The 20,604-nt window shown below is 39.3% G+C and overlaps 1 protein-coding gene across 1 annotated transcript; it reads left to right on the forward strand.

The window, feature by feature from the left end:
* Window positions 1-15,106: 15,106 nt before the first annotated feature.
* On the forward strand, window positions 15,107-18,547 carry LOC107492541 (NPL4-like protein 2). The gene is made up of 2 exons (XM_016113584.3): window positions 15,107-16,356; window positions 17,903-18,547. Exons 1-2 carry the CDS (start codon window positions 15,364-15,366, stop codon window positions 18,155-18,157), a joined length of 1,248 nt encoding a protein of 415 aa, XP_015969070.1. The 5' UTR covers window positions 15,107-15,363; the 3' UTR covers window positions 18,158-18,547.
* The last annotated feature ends 2,057 nt before the right edge of the window (window positions 18,548-20,604 follow it).

The raw sequence follows: 20,604 nt of genomic DNA on the forward strand, positions 1-20,604 counted from the left end.
AAATAAAGATTAAAAACAAAAAAAATTATTTTATATTTTAAAAACCAATTTTTTAATTAATCCTATTTTTAACAAAAAGATATTTTTTAATATATTTAATTTTAAATTAAATTCAATTTATTTCTTTTTATTTATGCAAATACTAAGCAATAATACATAACAAAAAAAATTTACAAAATAATTAGATTATTAAAGAAAAAATCATAATAAGCAATAAATTAATGCCTTAATTTCTATGAAAAAATATGCATACATATTTTTTTGTCTCTAATATTAATTATTGGACATTTATAAGTTGTATCTTTATTTTTGTATCAAATAAAATTTAAATATTATATGTATAAAATTTTCTATCCAACTACTAAAAAAAAAACAATTAACATCAAAGAAATATCAATAGATTAAACAATACCTAATCATCTCAATTTATCGAAAAAAATTTTTATACACAACATTAATTATGCAATTTTCAGAGATTCCCTCATTATTTTGAATTAAAAAATTTATTCCTTACTTATTTTTAACTCTTGAAAGTGCCACATATAACTGTCCGTACATAAAAATTAATTTCAGTAAGTACAAACCCATATTTTCAATGTTTATTCTTGAGTATTATTAATTATCATTATTACTTGATTGAAATGCTGTCATTAGTTAGAATCATATTAATTTTTGGGATTAATGTAATTTCTCCTATTTTAATCCTTATTAGTATTTTATATTTAACTAAATAATTTTTAAGTCTTCTAACATGTAGTTATGTACCACTACATAGACCATTTGACTGGTCTATTTTCTTAAGCAGCATCACAGGAACACCAACAAAAATTATAAAATAATATATTATTTAAAATTTATAGTTATGTATGTATAATTAAAAATTATGGAAAAGAAATAGACATTTACGGTAAAATCTCCTAAACTTTTCAAATTGCAATATAATGATATATTGTCCATTTTAGTGATTTTACATGTACTTAATAAACTGTTGTAAAAAAAATTTTCAATGTGCATCTCAATTTAAGTCCACCCGTATATATTACGTGATGACAAAATAGTTAAAAATATAATACTTCTAGAAATTTAAAAAATAAAATTAACAAAACTATCATAATTTATCTGATTTCATCAAATTCTAGCATAATAAAAGAAACATAACTTATAAATTTATTACAGATTTCTATTTCTTTTTTTTTAGTTTGAAGACTTATTAATATGAAATTTTTAAAAATACAAAGTGTTATTAATTTAAAAAAATTATCAAAATAAATTGATACCAACAATTTTAATATAAAGTATACAACTTTTACTTATCAGGTGCAAGTCTTCTCTTTTTTCTTAGAGTATTTATTTTTACGGTTCAAAGCAAAATAAATTTAACAAGATGGAGAAGTCTTTAACCATATACAAAATGATATCTTTTCAAAAGTAAATCCTATATTCATGTCTAGTTGGCTTGAACCTAACATTATTTTGACCAACGATAAGATTGGTTATAACATAAACACTTTTTTCAGATATTATTTTTTTAAATAGGAATATTTTTAGACTTTTAATTGTGAATTGTATACGAGAACTCTTGTAAAATAATATCAGAATAAAAAAATAAAAAAATATACAATTCTATATTACCTCGTCATCAAATAGAACTATTTTGGTTATAACTTTTTGTCTACGTATTTTAAATTGTTTGACATTCGATATTGAATTATTCTAAAATTAATTTTTCAAACTTTATACTCAAATATTGCCTTAAAATTATTAATAAGATCATGCATATAAAGAAATTAAAATAAAATAAAAAAACAAAAGAATGTAAGTAAAAAATTGATGAAAATATTATATTTAATATTATTTTAAACTTAAAGTTAGAATGTAACATAGTAGCCATGACAATTATAAAAAAAAAAAATATAAGTCTCAAATATAAAAGTTTACAATCACATAATATATTAAGGGAATATATATATATAGCGTAGGATTAAAATTAAAAATAAAAATATTTAATTAAATGCTGATTTTATATATAATTATAAAGAAAATATTTTTTAAAATAAGTTGAGAAGAGAGAAATATGTATATTGGCATCAGAATATGCCACGTCAATATTTTTTGCATAAGAATACTATCTGTTGTGGAATAATATAATGATTATAGTACATTAAATATTGTACAAGATTAAAAAAAATTCTTAAGAAAAAAAAAGTGTTTAAGGCTTAACTTGATTTGATTTGACTTCAGCACAGGTATTACATATTTATATTACTTCCTATCCAACCTCACTTGATGCTGCTGATGTTTTGTTGTCGTAGCCTTATCAGTTCTCACTTCAATGTTCTCTTTGTCCGTCTCCCTCGACTTTTTCAGTTGCCTCTTTCTTCTGGCAAGATGATGAGCTTGCACCTTCTAGATCCTTAAAGTTTGATCGAGAGACTGAGTACTAACCTTGCTTCGAGTCGACCAGATCTAACAACATATTTTGACTTTCAAACTTAGACTCATGAACCACAAAATAAACACTATATATCGCCTTTAATAGCGCAAAATTAATTATTGATATTGTTACGGTGGGTAACCGGAGATTGTCTGAATGGATGGCGTTGGCAGGCCCAAATGTGTGAAGGAGGAGGTTGCAGTGTGAGTGTGCGACTCGGGAGGCTCCGTCCGACTTGTGCTCGTAAGTGAATGGGGGGTGGTACCTGCAAAGACACTCCGATGCCTAAGTTAGCAAGAGTGTGAGCAGGTCTAGAGAGTATTGGGCTTAGAGATACCTGAGGGGTGTCAGTGTATTTATAGTGGTGAGCCAATAACCACCGTTGAGTAGTGCCATATCTTTAGGATGTTAACCGTCCCATTATCTTGGGGAGGTTAAGATATGGCTTTACGAAGCGGTTAGAGAGATTTTAGGGGCGGTTACTCATTTGAATGGGTGTTCATCTGCCAGCTAATCTCATGCCCGACTTCTTTAAAGTAAGTCGTGGTTGATACCGACTTCTTATGTGAAGGTCGGTACTTAGAAAGGCTTAATCCTTTGGACTAGGCCTTTTATTTGGGCCTGGACCTTTGTTATTGGGCCAGGGTATGAACAGTGTCCCTACTTGAGCCCAAGGTCTCTTTAGGGCTTGGGTTCAAGTATTTAGATCGGGTTCGTGGCCGACTTTCACGGGTTTTTAAACCGACGTGATTTTCGCGACCTTTTGTTTTCTGACAGTTACGTCAATTCAAATGTCGCGTTCGTTAGGGATGCACTTAGGGATTGATGGCTTTGGTAACGGTGCATTCTCATTAATGACTGCTTCGTTTTTACCATTATGCCCCTTAGCATGTTTATAAGTACTTTCCCTCTCTTTCCTTTTTCCGTTTCTGCAATCTTTCAAACTTCTTCTTTCTTTGTTCGTGCTGTGTTTACACGTACTATACTCTCGTGCTCCGGAGACTTCTGCTTCTTCCTACCTTCATTTTCGGAAAGAGGTTAGTTTCTTTCTTCTTCTTTGCACTTTTCGCATGACTTTACTTTGTAGAGGAATAGTTTTGTAGATTTTTTGCTCGGCTCCTTTTCTCCTCTCTAGAGACCTTTTTTTGATTTTTCCTTTTCTTTTTTCCTTTTGTAGGTTTCCTTCATTTTCCTTAGAGAAAGAAAAATGGCCTCCGTAGATTGGGTTGACGTTACTGTTCTGCGGGAGGAGCCGTTGGTTGATGCGGAGTTTATTACTCACCTTCGCACCCACCATCGGCTCTGTACTTCGGATGAAGATGAGCCTAAATACGAGTTGCTTGTTCCCGGTTTAGAGGACCGGGTTTGTCATGGGAGAGCCAACGAAATGGCTCCCCATTTCTTCTTTATGTATGAGTGTATGATCACCCGTCTGGGCGTCTTTCTGCCCTTTTCAGACTTTGAGATGTCTGTTTTGCAGCATTATCGTGTCGCCCCTACCCAGCTTCATCCCAACTCCTGGGGTTTCTTGAAAATTTACCAATTTATTAGCCATGCTCTGGATTTCCCGACTACTCTGAAAATCTTTTTCCATCTTTTTCATATGACCAAACCTTTTAGTGGGCTGAATAATAAACAACAATGGGTTTCCTTCCGGGCCATACAAGGTCGGAGGATTTTTACCCTTTTTGATGAATCTTTTCATGACTTTAAAAATTTTTTTTCAAAGTGCAAGCTGTAGAGGGTCATCATCCCTTTTTTTCTGGATGATAATTCTTTTCCTCGCTTTCCTTTATACTGGCTGGAGGCCTCCCCTTGCGAGAAATATGGTTTGGATGACCTGGATGAGGTAGAGGCTGCCGTCGTGGGGTTCCTCCGAGAAGTGTGGGGGAGGGCCCCCTATTTGGATACTAAAAAATTTCTCCAAGGATCTCCGACCTTTGTCCAATCACAGCTAGGTAGTATGCTGAATTTCCGACTTGTTAACCCAATATTCCGACTTGTTTGATTCTTTAACTATTTGTTTTCATTTTCAGAAATGGCAAAGACAAACGCTCAAGAATCTTTTCAAAGGGTCCAGGAGGCTAAAGCTAAGTCTCGCGCTCGGTCTGGCGGTGCCAGGGTTATCTCTCATCCTCCTCCTCCTCGTAATGTTGGAACTCTTTCCAATCCTATGGTGATTTCTTCTTCAGCTCCTTCTCAGCCGCCCTCCGTCGTCCGACCTTCTCCTGATCCCAAGAAGCGCAAGCTCTTAGAGTCTGGCTCTTCTGGGGAAGTTAAGGCGGACGCTCTTGCATTCGTCCGAAAGAATATCTATCATTATGCCCGTATAGGCATGGATGATATGTCTGTTTGGGGCCACCTTACCACTATGGTCGAGGAGAGCCTTAAGGCGGCGGGGGTCTGTGGCAAGCTCTTAGATATTTTTGATAGGGCTCCTCTCAGCTCTTTAGGGGCGACCTCGAGGGTCGAGGAGCTGGAAGGGAGGCTCCGTGTATATCAAGAGCATGAGGGAGAGTTGAGGAAGGAAATTGCCAAGCTAAAGGAGGAAAGAGATACCCTCCGGGAGAAAGGGAAGGCTTTGCAGGCCCAATGCAACATGGAGACGGAATTGAGGAAAACGGCACAGGCCAGCTATCAAAGCCTATTCAAGGATCTTGTGTCTGTGAAAACTGACCTGCTGAATTCTCGGAAAGCATATGAAGAGTTAGAGGACTCCATTGCCGATGGCGCCGAGGAGTCTTGGAAGATTTTCCTGGAGCAGGTCAGAGTTATTGCTCCTGACTTGGATCTGTCTCTTTTACATCCTGACAAAGTTGTCATCGACGGCGCCATTGTAGATCCTCCTGTCCCCGTAATTGTTTCTGAATCAGAGTTGAAGAATCGGGGGCAGAGGATCATCGAGTTTCCTCCTCGCTCCAAAGATGCTCCGAGTACTTCGGTTGTTCCTCCGACTTCCTCTTCTTCTCCTGTGGGTGCTTCTCTTCCTGGTCCCGGCGGTGCTCCTCCTGACTCTGGTGGTGGTTTGTCTGCTTCTGCTGTGAAAAAATGATCTAATGATCTTTGGCTATTTGGGAGTCCGGCTTGTGGTCCCCCCATTTTTGAACTCTTTATTTATTTTGTGCAGTTTTAACAATTTCTTTTGGCCTTTTAAGGCCGTAAACAAAATATTTCAGTAAGTGCCCTTTTTTGAATAAGGGTTTAGATTATCAAAGTAAATGCCCTTTTTTGGATAAGGGTTTAAGTTACCTTATGCGTGTATGCTTTTCTAATTTTGATATTTCAAAACCCTCTTGATCTTTCTCTGAAAACCTTTTTATTGGCTTGTCTTGTTTTTTCGAGCCTTTTAGTTTAAGGGCTTTTATGCAGCCTTTAAACCTAGGTTTTCCAATCTCTTTTTGTTATCCTTTATACTCAACTTTGATTTAGTGAGTTTTTATGACTTAGGTTATTTTTGTGATGCGTTTTTCATTTACTCGGAGTATATCCGAGTTTGTTTTACTCGGGTTCTCGTTTCGACTTAGGAGTCGGATTGTTCCCGAGTTTTTTACGATCAACTCATACAACCTCTTTACGCCGACTTGTACCTCGTCGTTTTATCCTGACGACCATCTAGGTCGGTTCATGGGATTTTCACGTTTTGTCGAGCTTAAGTCGGCGCGTTTCGTAGAAAGACTTAGGAAAATAAAGGAGGAAATTATAAGAGATAAATGAAAAAGATCTTTATTAATTTGGGGGGTACCTTCTTGCTACTAAGGGTCTTGATAGCCTATTTCCCTTAGCCTCTACTATGATGCCTCGTTAAAAACCCTTCTCCAGAAAAAACCCTTTTGGGAAAAAAATCGTGAAGTTGGGAAAAGAGTACATCAGGGAGTAGAGTTCGCTTTTAACTGTAGTACCTTTTCACATTACAAGCATGCCACGACCTTGGTAACTCAGCGCCATTCAGGTCGGTTACTTTATAATAACCTTTTCCTAAAACTTCCTTGATTTTGTATGGTCCCTTCCAATTTGCGGCGAGCTTTCCTTCTCCTGATTTGTTGACTCCAATGTCGTTCTTGATTAGGACCAAGTCATCCGGGGCAAATGTTCTTCGAATGACTTTCTTGTTGTACCTGGTAGTCATCCTTTGTTTCAATGCCGCTTCTTTTATCTGGGCATCTTCTCGGACTTCGGGGAGCAAGTCGAGCTCCTCTTTGTGTCCCCGTACATTTCCGACCTCGTCATGGAAAATTACCCTTGGGCTTTGCTCATTGACTTCTATTGGAATCATGGCTTCTACACCATAGACTAGTCTGCTTGCGGGTGTTCCACCGAGGTGAACTGGTGTTTTATTTTCATACTGGCTACTAAGCTTCGGAAAGAAGCGTCGGTGAATTGGGTTCCATTATCCGTAGTAATGGAATAAGGTATCCCATATCTAGTGATGATATTTTTGTAGAAGAACCTGCGACTTTTTTGAGCGGTGATAGTGGCTAATGGTTCTGCTTCTATCCACTTTGTGAAGTAATCTATTCCCACGATCAAGTATTTGACTTGTCCTGGCGCTTGGGGAAAAGGACCTAACAAATCCATTCCCCATTTTGCAAAAGGCCATGGAGAAGTGATACTAATGAGCTCTTCTGGGGGAGCCACGTGGAAATTTGCATGCATCTGACACGGTTGGCATTTTTTCACAAATTCTGTGGCATCTTTTTACAAAGTTGGCCAGTAGAATCCAGCTCGGATTACTTTTCTGGCTAGAGATCTTGCTCCGAGATGATTTTCGCAGATCCCGCTATGTACTTCCTCCAATACCTCGGTGGTTCTTGAGGTCGGTACGCACTTTAGTAATGGCGTTGATATCCCTCTTCTGTAGAGGATATTTCTCACCAAGGTGTAATGTGGTGCTTCTCTTCGGATCTTTTTAGCTTCTTTCTCCTCTGTAGGGAGGATGTCGAATTTTATGTATTCGACTAAGGGGTTCATCCATCCGAGGTTTAAACCGACTACCTCAAGTACCTCCTGTTTATCTTTTGTTTTTGCTATCGAGGGCTCTTGGAGGGTTTCTTGAATCAGGCTTCTGTTGTTCCCTCCTGGTTTAGTACTTGCTAATTTGGATAGGGCATCCGCTCTGCTGTTTAGATCCCGAGTTATGTGTTTGGTCTCGGTTTCTGCAAAGCGTCCAAGGTGCTCCAAAGTTTTTTCCAAGTACTTCTTCATGTTAGGGTCCTTTGCCTGATATTCTCCGCTTATTTGGGAGGTCACCACCTGTGAGTCGCTGTATATCATTACTTTTGTAGCACCGACTTCTTCTGCCAACTTTAGTCCGGCGATCAAGGCTTCATATTCTGCCTGATTGTTTGAAGTCGGAAATTCAAATTTTAAGGAAACCTCTATTTGGGTTCCTCTTTCATCTACTAGTATTATGCCTGCACCGCTTCTTGTTTTGTTGGAGGATCCGTCTACGTAGAGTTCCCATGTAGTTGGTTTGTCCTCTTGATCCCCTGCATATTCTGCCACAAAGTCGGTGAGGCATTGGGCTTTAATTGCTGTCCGAGTTTCATATCTCAGATCGAACTCGGAGAGCTCTATTGCCCATTGAACCATTCTCCCTGCAACGTCCGTCTTTTGGAGGATTTGCTTCATGGGTTGGTTTGTACGGACTCTTATTGTGTGAGCTTGAAAGTAAGGTCGTAGCCTTCGTGAGGCTATTACTAAGGAGTCAGCAAACTTTTCTAGTTTGTGGTACCTTAGTTCAGGGCCTTGCAAGACCTTACTGATGAAGTAGACTGGGTGTTGTCCGACCTCGTCTTCTTTTATCAGGGCTGACGAGACAGCCCTGTTTGCTACGGATAAGTACAGAACGAGGTCTTTTCCCGGTGCTGGTCGGGTTAGGATAGGAGGTTGGCTTAAAAACTTCTTGAACTCTTGGAATGCCTCCTCGCATTCCGGAGTCCATTCGAAAGGGCATCCCTTTCTTAATAAGGAAAATAGTGGAAGGGATTTTAGTGCCGATCCTGCCAAAAATCTGGAGAGGGCTGCAAGTCGGCCATTGAGCTGCTGGACTTCTCTCAAACAAGTCGGACTTTTCATTTCTAGGATGGCTCTACATTTATCGGGGTTGGCCTCAATCCCTCTTTGTGTTAGCATAAATCCTAGAAATTTTCCTGCTTCCACCGCGAAGGCGCATTTTGCAGGATTTAGTCTCATCCCATGCAACCTTATGGTGTCAAAGACTTGTGAGAGGTCGGATAAGAGGTCGACTTCTTCCTTGGTTTTTACTAGCATGTCGTCGACGTATACTTCCATTAGGTTCCCCAGGTGGGGGGAAAACACTTTATTCATCAACCTTTGATATGTGGCTCCTGCATTCTTTAATCCGAATGGCATGACCACGTAGCAATAGTTTGCTCTGGGTGTGATGAATGATGTTTTCTCCTTGTCGGGCTCATACATCGGGATTTGATTGTATCCCGAGTAGGCGTCCATGAATGATAAGTATTGGTACCCCGAGCTGGAGTCCACTAGGGTATCAATACTTGGTAAGGGATAAGGGTCCTTAGGACATGCCTTATTTAAGTCGGTATAGTCGACGCACATTCTCCATTTACCATTCTATTTTTTGACTAGCACTACATTGGCTAGCCATGCTGGGTACTTGACTTCTCTAATAAAGCCGGCTTCCAGGAGCGCCTGTATTTGTTCTTCTACTATTAGGGCTCGTTCCGTGCCGAGCTTGCGTCTTCTTTGTTGTATAGGTCGGGACCCTGGGTAGACCGAGAGTTTGTGGGACATGAGCTCGGGATCAATCCCAGGCATGTCGGAGGCCTTCCAGGCGAAGAGGTCGGAATTATCTCTTAGGAGTTCAGCCAGCCCTTGTTTTAGAGTTTCCCCTAGGTTGGCTCCTATGTAAGTGTTTTTTCCTTCCTCTTTACCAATGTGTATCTCTTCGGTCTTTCCTCCCGGTTGTGGTCGCAGCTCTTCTCTGGCCCTTGTGCCGCCGAGCTCTATGTTGTGGACTTCTTTGCCCTTTCCTCTCAGATTTAGGCTTTCATTGTAGCATTTCCTCGCCAGTTTTTTATCTCCTCTTACCGTTGCTATTCCCGCTGAGGTCGGGAATTTCATGCAAAGGTGTGGAGTGGATACCACTGCTCCGAGGCGATTAAGAGTAGTCCTGCCAATTAAGGCGTTATAGGCTGACCCTTCATCAATGACTATGAAGTCTATACTCAGAGTCCTTGATCTTTCCCCTTTTCCAAAGGTGGTGTGAAGGGGTAAAAATCCTAGTGGTTTTATTGGCGTGTCCCCTAATCCATATAGGGTGTCGGGATAGGCTCTTAATTCTTTCTCATCTAACCCTAGTTTGTCGAAGGCGGGCTTGAAAAGGATATCTGCCGAGCTTCCTTGGTCCACTAGGGTTCTGTGGAGATGGGCATTGGCTAGGATCATAGTTATTACTACTGGATCGTCGTGCCCAGGGATTATTCCTTGCCCATCTTCTTTTGTGAACGAAATAGTAGGGAGGTCGGGTGATTCTTCCCCGATCTGGTAGATTCTTTTAAGATGTTTTTGCGAGAGGATTTAGTAAGCCCCCCTCCCGCAAATCCTTCTGAGATCATATGGATATGCCTCTCTGGAGTCTGTGGCGGTGGGTCTCTTCTATCCATGTCTTCTCGCTTTCTCTTTCCATGGCTGTCCGACCTCTCTATGAGATATCTATCAAGCCGACCTTCTCTAGCCAGCTTTTCTATCACATTCTTGAGGTCGTAGCAGTCGTTTGTGGAGTGACCATATATCTTATGGTACTCGCAGTAATCACTGCGGCTCCCCCCTTTTTTATTTTTAATGGGTCTAGGGGGTGGCAATCTTTCAGTGTTGTAAATCTCTCTGTATACATCCACTATAGAAATTTTCAGGGGAGTATAAGAGTGATATTTCCTTGGCCTCTCGAGACCGAGTTCTTCCTTTTTCCTGGCTTCCCTTTCCTTGTCTTTAGTTGAGGGAGGGGGTCCAGGTCGCCAACTCAGGTCCCTTAACTTGGCATTTTCCTCCATATTAATGTACTTCTCTGCTCTTTCTTGTACATCGCTTAGAGAGACGGGGTGTCTTTTTGATATGGACTGCGAGAATGGACCCTCTCTGAGCCCATTGACTAGCCCCATTATAACTGCCTCTGTGGGCAGGTCTTGGATCTCCAAACATGCTTTGTTGAACCTTTCCATATAGGCTCGTAAAGACTCTCCGACCTCCTGTTTTATTCCCAGGAGGCTCGGTGCATGTTTTACCTTGTCTTTCTGGATTGAGAACCTCATCAAAAACTTCCTTGAGAAGTCCTCAAAGCTGGTGATTGATCTCGGGGGAAGGCTATCAAACCACTTCATCGCTGCTTTCGACAAAGTGGTCGGGAAAGCTTTGCATCGCGTCGCGTCGGAGGCATCAGCTAGGTACATCCGACTTTTGAAATTGCTCAGATGATGCTTAGGATCCGTGGTTCCATCATAGAGGTCCATGTCCGGGCTTTTGAAGTTTCTCGAAACTTTTGCCCTCATTATGTCCTCGCTGAAAGGATCCTCTCCACCTGAGAGTTGTTCTTCTTGCTCGTCGCGGGAGTTGTGACTCTTGAGGGAAGATTCTAGCTTTAAGAGTTTTCTTTCTAACTCTTTTCGCCGTTCCATCTCCTCTTTGAGGTACTTTTCGGTTTCCCTTTGCCTCTCCCGCTCTTGTTCTAATTGTTCTAGGCGGTTGTGGACTAATCCCATTAGTTCAGCTACGTGGGATGGTCCGTCTTTTTCTGATTCGCGCCCATCTGAGGAATTTACCTTCGGGTTTTTTACCCCGGAGGTGCCCTCTCTGTGTTGATTGTTAACTTCCTGGTGTAGGGCCAGGTCTACATCGTTATTACCCATCTCTAGATTCTCTTGTTCGGAATCTGTTTCCACATGGCCTTCTTCGTAGGATCTGTCCGCCATCAATGGATGATCTCTCGGGTCCCCGGCAACGGCGCCAATGTTACGGTGGGTAACCGGAGATTGTCTGAATGGATGGCGTTGGCAGGCCCAAATGTGTGAAGGAGGAGGTTGCAGTGTGAGTGTGCGACTCGGGAGGCTCCGTCCGACTTGTGCTCGTAAGTGAATGGGGGTGGTACCTGCAAAGACACTCCGATGCCTAAGTTAGCAAGAGTGTGAGCAGGTCTAGAGAGTATTGGGCTTAGAGATACCTGAGGGGTGTCAGTGTATTTATAGTGGTGAGCCAATAACCACCGTTGGAGTAGTGCCGTATCTTTAGGATGTTAACCGTCCCATTATCTTGGGGAGGTTAAGATATGGCTTTAAGGGGCGGTTACTCATTTGAATGAGTGTTCATCTGCCAGCTAATCTCATGCCCGACTTCTTTAAAGTAAGTCGTGGTTGATACCGACTTCTTATGTGAAGGTCGGTACTTAGAAAGGCTTAATCCTTTGGACTAGGCCTTTTATTTGGGCTTGGACCTTTGTTATTGGGCCAGGGTATGAACAGATATCAATATCAGTTTGTTACTAATTAATACGCATGCGTATTACATAACATTTTACTAAAACTATTTATATTAGTGTTATATTTATGTTAATTAGAATCATAAATCTATTTTTTTTAATTATTAATGTCAATATCAATTTGTCACCGATTATATTTGATTAAAAAATATATTATAATGATTGAAAATATTAATAATTAAAAATTAGTCTAATTATGTATTAAATGCTCATTTTCATATATAATTATAAGAGTAAACTATTATTTCTACCTGCGAAAATTGAAAATAGTGATATATCTATCCATAGTAAAAGAAAATTACCATTTGTACCCATGAAATATGAATTCCGCACAACAAAATTATTCAAACACTAAAAAATTACCTAAAATCCCTAAATTACCTTTATCTTTACAACCACTTTTCAAATCTCAAATCTCACCACCACTCCTTCACCCAGCCACCCTAAATGAAAGAGTTTATAACCCTAACCTTATTCACCCAATCACCACCTTTGTCCCTCTAAAACTCACATACGAAGACATTACACACACACTTCCACCTGAGGAAGAAGAAGAGAAGAGGAGGGGGAGGGAGACCGCAATGGCAATGTGGGGACTTGTCGCCGCTATCGCATCATTGTCGCTGTTATTGAGGGAGCCTGAAGAGGAGATGCGAGCTAGAACTGAGGAAGGGGGAGCTGTCGCCACCGTCGTGCCTAGCTGCTGCCAGCTCCGTCGCGTCTGTCGCTGCGGAAGAAGAGAAGAGGAGGAGGAGAGGAACTGCACTGGTAACGCGGGGACTCGCCGCCACTATCGCATCATCGTCGCTATTGTTGAGGGAGCCCGAAAAGGAAATGCGAGCCAGAACCGAAGAAAGGAAAACTATCGCTGCCGTCGCGCCTTGCTGCTGCTGGCTCCGTCGCGTTTGTCGCCACCATTAATTGAGTCCGTTGCAGTTGTTGTCGCTGGTTTGGAAGGAAGAGAGTGCGCAAGAGATCAGAGAAGGAGGAGAGGGCGATGGCGCCGGTGGGTGTCATTGCCACCATCGTCGTCGATGCTGTTCAGCGAGGGAGGAAGAACCGTGACGAGAAAAGAGAGCAGGAGTCCGTCACTATCACTGCCGAGCAAAGGTTTGGTTGGTAGGGGTGGCGGAGAAGTGTGATGCATATTCGAAGTTATTGGATTTGTTTCCAAATGTAGAAACGGATTGGGACCTGTATCCTATGACCGTCACATCTGCTACTCCTTCAATGGAGTTACAATAAGACATGGTTGAAGTTTATACTTGTCCTATGTTTGTACTTGAGTGATGGTGGTAGTTAGGGTTTAGGGTGGTGGTGAAGAAGATTTTCGATGGTGGTAGGGTTTGGAATTGGAAAAATGGTGGTGTGGAGTAAGAGGAGAGGGTAATTTGGGAATTTTAAATAATTTTTTTGGATTTGGATAGTTTTGTTAGCAAAAGTTTGTGTTTCATAGGTACAAATGGTAATTTCTTTTTTTTTTAATGGGTATATATATCAGCATTTTCAACTTTCGTGGGTAGAAATAGTAGTTTATTCTAATTATAAAGAAGATACTTTCTTAAAATAAATTGAGAAGAGAGAGGTATGCATGTTGGCACAAGAATACGCCACGTCAATATTTTTAACACAAAAATACTATCCGTTATAGAATAATATAATAATAATTATGGATTTATGGCACATTAGTTCAATGAGTAAAAATTATACAAGATTGAAAAAAAATTCAATAAAAAATATTTTTTCTTAAGAGAAAGGGAGTGTTGAGGTCTATCTTGATTTGATTTGACTTCAACACAGGTATTGTATCACTCTCTACCCAACCTCACCGGATACTACTGATGCTTTGCCACCGCAATCTTATCAGTAGCCTCCCGCTTCAATGCTCTCTTTGTCTGTCTCTTTGTTGTGACTTTTTCAGTTGTTTCTTTTTTTTTTGCCGGTGAGATAATGAACTTGCGCCTCTTGGATCCTGAAAGTTTGGTGGAGGGACGACCTTTGTTTTGAGCCGCCTAAATCTAACAAAAAATTTTGACTCTCAAATTTAGATTTATGAACTATAAAAAAAATAATATATATATAATTTTTAGTAGCACGAAATTAATTATTGATATCAATATCAATTTGTCACTAATTAATATACATGTGTATTATAGAGTATTTTAACAAAATTATTTATGTTAATATTATATTTATGGTAATTAAAATTATAAATTTACGTTTAATTTTTTATTATTAATGTTAATATTAATTTGTTACCGATTACGTTTGATTAAAAATTATATATAATAATTGAAAATATATAAACTATAAATATCACTCACGTGCTTATTAAATTTAGTTGCATATCTTAGTCTTAGCAGGTTAACACTTAATAGTAACAGGTGTGGAATTTACAAAATCCTTTATGTGAGAAATCACTTTTCATATTAAACATACTATATTTTAAAAATCAATTAAAAGTATATGTATTAAAAAATAATCCTAATTTTTTTTCCAAAACTTAATTTTCTCATGTGATTCAAGTAATTAAATTAAAATTTAATCATTAAACAAAACATATTTTAAAATTTAGTTACTTGATATTCTATCAATATAAAATTTTCATTTTATTACAATATCTTTTCTTTTTTTGTAACATAGTCAAACATGACTATATAAAACGTTTAGCTATTATTATTATTAATTTATTATTGTATCAATTTATTTATAATTAAATTGTTAATTTTTTTTTGGACAGAAATTAAATTCTTAAATTAAACTCATCCATAATGTATATTGATAAGAAAGCTGTTCTTATTTCTTAATCACTTTTATCTTTTTTTTTTTTGATCAAGTGGATTGGACAACCCCCAATCTTAGGCATTACATTCATATACCCATGTATTACACATCCACATAACTCACTTACACACACTACATGAAAATACACATAAATGATATTCCTTTATGAGGACTTGAATCCGGTGCAGCTCTATGGGAGGCACACAAAGTGGCCATCTAACCCAAGCCTCGGCTGCCTAATCACTTTTATCTAAAGTCTTTTGAAGATAACAACGAAGGCCGGGCCCAATCGTCCAAAAAAGAGGATCCAATCTTCTAGCGATCTCCATAAACCTAATAAAGACACAAACGCGGTCCATTATCATTCCCAATCACATCGACGGGAGTGCATTGACTGTATTCCCAATCACCCATAAACCCTCCCGCACCCTAACACTCCCCTCCACTCTCGCCGTCGACACTGTAGTTCTTTTCTTTTCCGCTACAGCAAGCCACCCCAGACCCCCAATCCTTCTATTTCACTCAACCCATACCCATAACCATAACCCCAATTACTCAACAATACAAAACCCTAACTTGAAATTCTTTCAATCCAAACAAAACCTCACAGATTCCGTCGTCGTTTTCCACAATGATGCTCAGAATCAGAAGCCGCGACGGCCTCGAGCGAGTAGCAGTGGAAAACCCGCACGCCACAGTTTCTCAACTTAAATCGATTATTCAAACACAACTTGGAATTCCGGTGGAGAATCAAACGCTCTCTACCAATCAGAACCTTCTTCTTTCCAAGTCTCTAGAAGATCTCGTTCGATTCACCGACATGACTAACCCCGACGCTACTCTCTCCTCCCTCGGCCTCTCCCATGGCTCAATCCTATTCCTCTCCTACGCCGGCGACCGCCGCGGCGTCCCCGGCCCTCCCGCCGCCTTCAGCCCCGCCGGCTCCTTTGGCCGCAAGATGACTATGGATGACCTAATCGCCAAGCAGATGCGTGTCACGCGCCAGGAGCAACCGCACTGCGAGCTCGTCTCGTTCGATCGTGATTGCGCCAACGCGTTCCAGAATTACGTCAACGAAACTCTAGCCTTTGCCGTTAAGCGCGGCGGGTTCATGTACGGCACCGTTTCGGAGGAAGGCAAAGTCGAGGTAGACTTCATCTACGAGCCGCCTCAGCAGGGTACGGAGGAGAATTTGGTAATTTTCAGGGACCCTGAGGAGGAGAAGCTTGTGGATGCTATTGCTGTGGGATTGGGGATGAGAAAGGTAGGGTTTATATTCACGCAGACGATAAGCCAGGACAAGAAGGATTATACTTTATCGAATAGGGAGGTTCTTCAGGCTGCAGAGTTTCATGCGGAGAGTGGGTTGAAGGAGTGGGTCACTGCGGTTGTGAAGTTGGAGGTGAATGAGGATAGTATGGGCGCTGATGTGCACTTTGAGGCGTTTCAGATGAGCGACATGTGTGTTAGGTTGTTTAAGGAAGGGTGGTTTGAGACGGAGATCAAGGACGACGATGATCCTAAGTTGTCTAAGATGAAGAAAGAAGTGGTTGTTGGTGTTAAGGATACTAAAGAAGTTGACAATGATTTCTTCCTTGTGGTTGTTAAAATCTTTGATCATCAGGTATGTCTCTGTATCTGCGTTGTGTGTTTGTTATCTTCTTTCTTTTGTTCCGTGTGAAGTTGATTTTATATTGTCAATTGCCATGTTAGATAAACAATTTCTACCTAATGATTTACACAAAATCAGGAATCCTAGTGCAAGCGTACTGTTTTGGGTTGAACTTAGGAGTTTGTTTTGATTAGGGGTGGTGACGGGTTTGCAGTCTGATCGGTCAGCCGGATGATAGGCTAAATGGCTTTAGGCTCTTATGCTTGCTATATAGGTGCTTTATAGGAGTTTTGATGTAATGACCTGACAATTTAATTAGGTTACCCATTAATCATCTGAGCTGACTAGCTCTCTTTGAGTGCATCCTTTGTTGATCCAATGGTGGCCCATCATGTAATGATGAAAAAATCTGATTAGTTTAATGGGCTGGATTGGGTCACCAGTTGCCTTTGAAGACACGAATGTGACAATTGAGACGTTGATTTCTAGAGTGTTATGCTGAGATTATTGTTTGGTTCTTGGAAGTGGCATAGCTAATATGTATTGAGCAAGGTTTTTTATGGAGAGTCACAGAACAATGAACATTGAGGATGGGGATCATTCATAATATTTGGTTTCAATGGATGGTTGTAAAATCAATAACATTGAAATCAAAGTGATTTTCTTCCATATATGGAGTTTTACAATTTGGATGGGAGCATTGGAACAATGGATGAGTTGTTTGTGTGTGACCTCAAGGTCACGGGTTCAAACTGTAGAATCAACAGAGGCAATTATGGGGTTAGGCAACCTATATTGCACCTCTGACTGCGGCCTCTTCCAGGATCTCGTATAACATGGTGGCCTGCCCTTTACCATGGGGTTCTACAATTTAATTGAGCAGATTCTCAACTTTGCACACTGATTAGTATGAGCAAATTGATGGGTGGCAAGCTCCTTTTCTTCCATAATGCCCAAGAATGTTACTGAATCCTTCAAATCTCTAAGAAGTCTTTTAAAGTATATCATTCTTCTGTAAACCAGTTAAATTTTCCAAACAGGAATTGCACATGGGCTACAAGTTTTGATTAAGGAGTCTCCTGCCAATTATCATCCTTTAAGAGGTGGTCTTGCTAGAAAGCTAGGATTTTGAATGTGAAAGAAGCAAAGTTATTTGTCCCCAAAGCCTCCGAAATTATGCCTGCCATGTTGAGGGGAAGGAAATTCCTATGTGCCTGATTTGTTTGCAGAACTGAAAACTGCAGTTAGAAGCTTGAGTTTCATGAATTTGGTGTGAAATGGACTCAATAGTATTTTTTAGTAACTACAGCTTGTTTTATTCACCATGGCTTCATTGTTCTTAGCACTTTCAATGGGTACACAAATTCTGATAGGTTTTTCAATCGTATCATTCTTGGGGTATAAACTACATGTTTAACTAAAACATATTGCTGTCATGTGATTCCTTATTCTGCTTACTGTATCAATTACCGTGCAAGCCTGAGCTACAAGTTTCTTTATCTTAGAGTTTGCAAAATATAATTGTTGTGACTTATGAATGCATATGTTCACAATGCAGGGTCCTCTTACATCAACATTTCCCATTGAGAACCGAAATAATCTGGTGACAATGAAGGCGCTGAAGAGTCATCTTGATCGGTCAAAAAACCTTCCTTTTGTGAAGCGAATTTCAGATTTTCATCTCCTTCTTGTATTGGCAAGGGTTTTGGACCTGGCCGCCGATGTTCCCGCACTGACAGAATGTGTGCAGACCCAGACTTCGGTACCGGAAGGCTACCAGATCCTTATTGAGTCCATGGCGAGTGCTGCTTGATTCTGTATGCAGGTTCTCTGTTCTTATTTATCAATGTTCAGGTTCAACACGGCGCTGCGGGAATATGGTGCATATTGCCCTTTATCATCATCGATCTAGAATGAATGAATGGTTGAATGTTGGTAACTTGTACATTGCTTCTTATAGCTTTCTGCCCATTGGATCTTTCCTTTTACCTGAAAAATGAGCTGATGTTTGATTCAAATGTTTTAACGTTTAAATCAATCCTAGATGGCTCGTACATATCTGAGTGTTTACTATATTTAAGGACGGTAATGCTCCAAAATTGTGGCTTATGCTAGCAAACCATGCTGTGGGGCTTGTACCATTTGGCTGTTCACGGTTCTAACAACTGCTTAATTATGCCATGTTCATCTTGCTTTATACAAATTAACCGTCTAGTGGAAAATCTTATTTTTGTTGTTGTCGTGGTCATGCAAAACTAACTATAAATTAAAAACATACGATAATGTTTACATTTGTTAAATTAATTGATAAGGTGCTTTTGTTAATAGCTTTTAGCCTTTTACAAGAAAAAGGGTGCATCTATGAGGTTTTTTGTGCAATGAACAAGCTTTTACAAGAAAAAGAGTGCATCTTGTTATAAAATAATTAAATAAATAAGGAAGATGTAAATATAAAATAAGAAAATGTAAATAAGAAATTCTAGTACCACTATTCACTACAATTACTATCACAATATAATTAATATATTAATATTGTAGTATAAGGAAGAGAGAATAGTATAAGAGAAAAAGAAGAGATTGTTGTTATCGATTGTGTACTTGTCAGAGATTTAAGCCTCTATTTATATACGTACATGAGGTAGCTTTTCAATATCATATTAAATGTAGTCATCTAGTCATCCTTGAGAAACTATACCTCATGGAAAATGGATCATCCATGTAAGGTGTGATAGTATCCTTATCACAACACTCCCTTTTGGATGACCATTTTGGATTATGCCTCGTTAAAACCTTACTAAAGAAAAACTCAGTAGGAAAAAACCTTAGTGAAGGAAAAAGAGTACAAAATCCTTTAGTGATGGGACTGCTTCATTAAAAACCTTGTTAAGAAAAATCCAACGGGAAAAAAACCTGACCAAGGGAAAAAGAGTACAGTCTCCCCCTCTTGTCGACATCATTTAATGTCTCGAAATTGGCATCCCAGTCTCATGTACCAATTTTTCAAAGGAAGATTTTGGGAGTGATTTTGTGAATAAATCTGTCAGATTGTTACTTGAACGGATCTATTGGACATCAATTGTCCCTTGATTTTGAAGATTATGGGTGAAGAAGAATTTGGGAGAAATATGCTTTGTTTTATCACCTTTGATATATCCACCTTTAAGTTGAGCAATACATCCTGTACTATCTTCAAACAGGACAGTTGGGGCTATCTTATGGTCAATCAGTCCACATGATGACATAATATATTGGATCAAACTCCTGAGCCAAAAACACTCGCGACTAGCTTCATGAATTGCTAGTATTTCAGCATGATTAGAGGAGATTGCTGCTATCATCTGTTTCGTAGACCTCCATGATATAGCTGTTCCACCATATGTAAACAGGTATCCTGTTTGAGATCTCCCTTTATGTGGATCAGACAAGTATCCGGCATCTGCATAGCCAACTAGTTGTGACTTGGATCCATAGGGATAAAACAACCCCATATCAACCGTTCCATGAAGATATCGAAAGATCTGTTTGATTCCACTCCAATGTCTTCTGGTTGGAGAGGAACTATATCTTGCTAGTAAATTCACCGCGAATGATATGTCAGGTCGCGTATTATTGGCAAGATACATTAGCGCTCCAATGGCACTAATATATGGTACTTCAGGACCAAGGATATCTTCATTTTCTTCCTTAGGACGGAATTGATCATTTTCCACATCTAAAGATCTTACGATCATTGGGGTACTCAAAGGATGTGATTTATCCATATAAAATCTCTTCAAGATCTTTTCTGTGTATGTCGCTTGATGAATAAAGATCCTATTTTTTGTATGCTCGATCAGCAGGCCGAGACAAAATTTAGTCCTTCTAAGATCTTTCATCTCAAACTCTTCTTTCAGAGTTTTTATAATTGTTGGAATCTCTTCAGGAGTCCCAATGATATTTAAATCATCAACATACACAGTAATTATAATGAATCCAGATGTGATTTTCTTTATGAAAACACATGGACATATATCATCATTCTTGAATCCGTTTTTGGCCAGATACTCAGTAAGACGATTATACCACATTCGTCCATATTGCTTTAGACCATATAAAGATTTTTGCAATTTGACTGAGAATAACCCTTGCGAATATTCATTGGATGGTTTAGATATCTTTAGTCTTTCAGGGACTTTCATATAGATATCCCGATCTAATGAGCCGTATAAATAGGCTGTTACCACATCCATTAAATGCATATGCAGTTTATGATATGCAAAT

Source organism: Arachis duranensis, chromosome 6 (genome assembly GCF_000817695.3).
Source record: "Arachis duranensis cultivar V14167 chromosome 6, aradu.V14167.gnm2.J7QH, whole genome shotgun sequence".
Classification (NCBI taxonomy): domain Eukaryota; kingdom Viridiplantae; phylum Streptophyta; class Magnoliopsida; order Fabales; family Fabaceae; genus Arachis; species Arachis duranensis.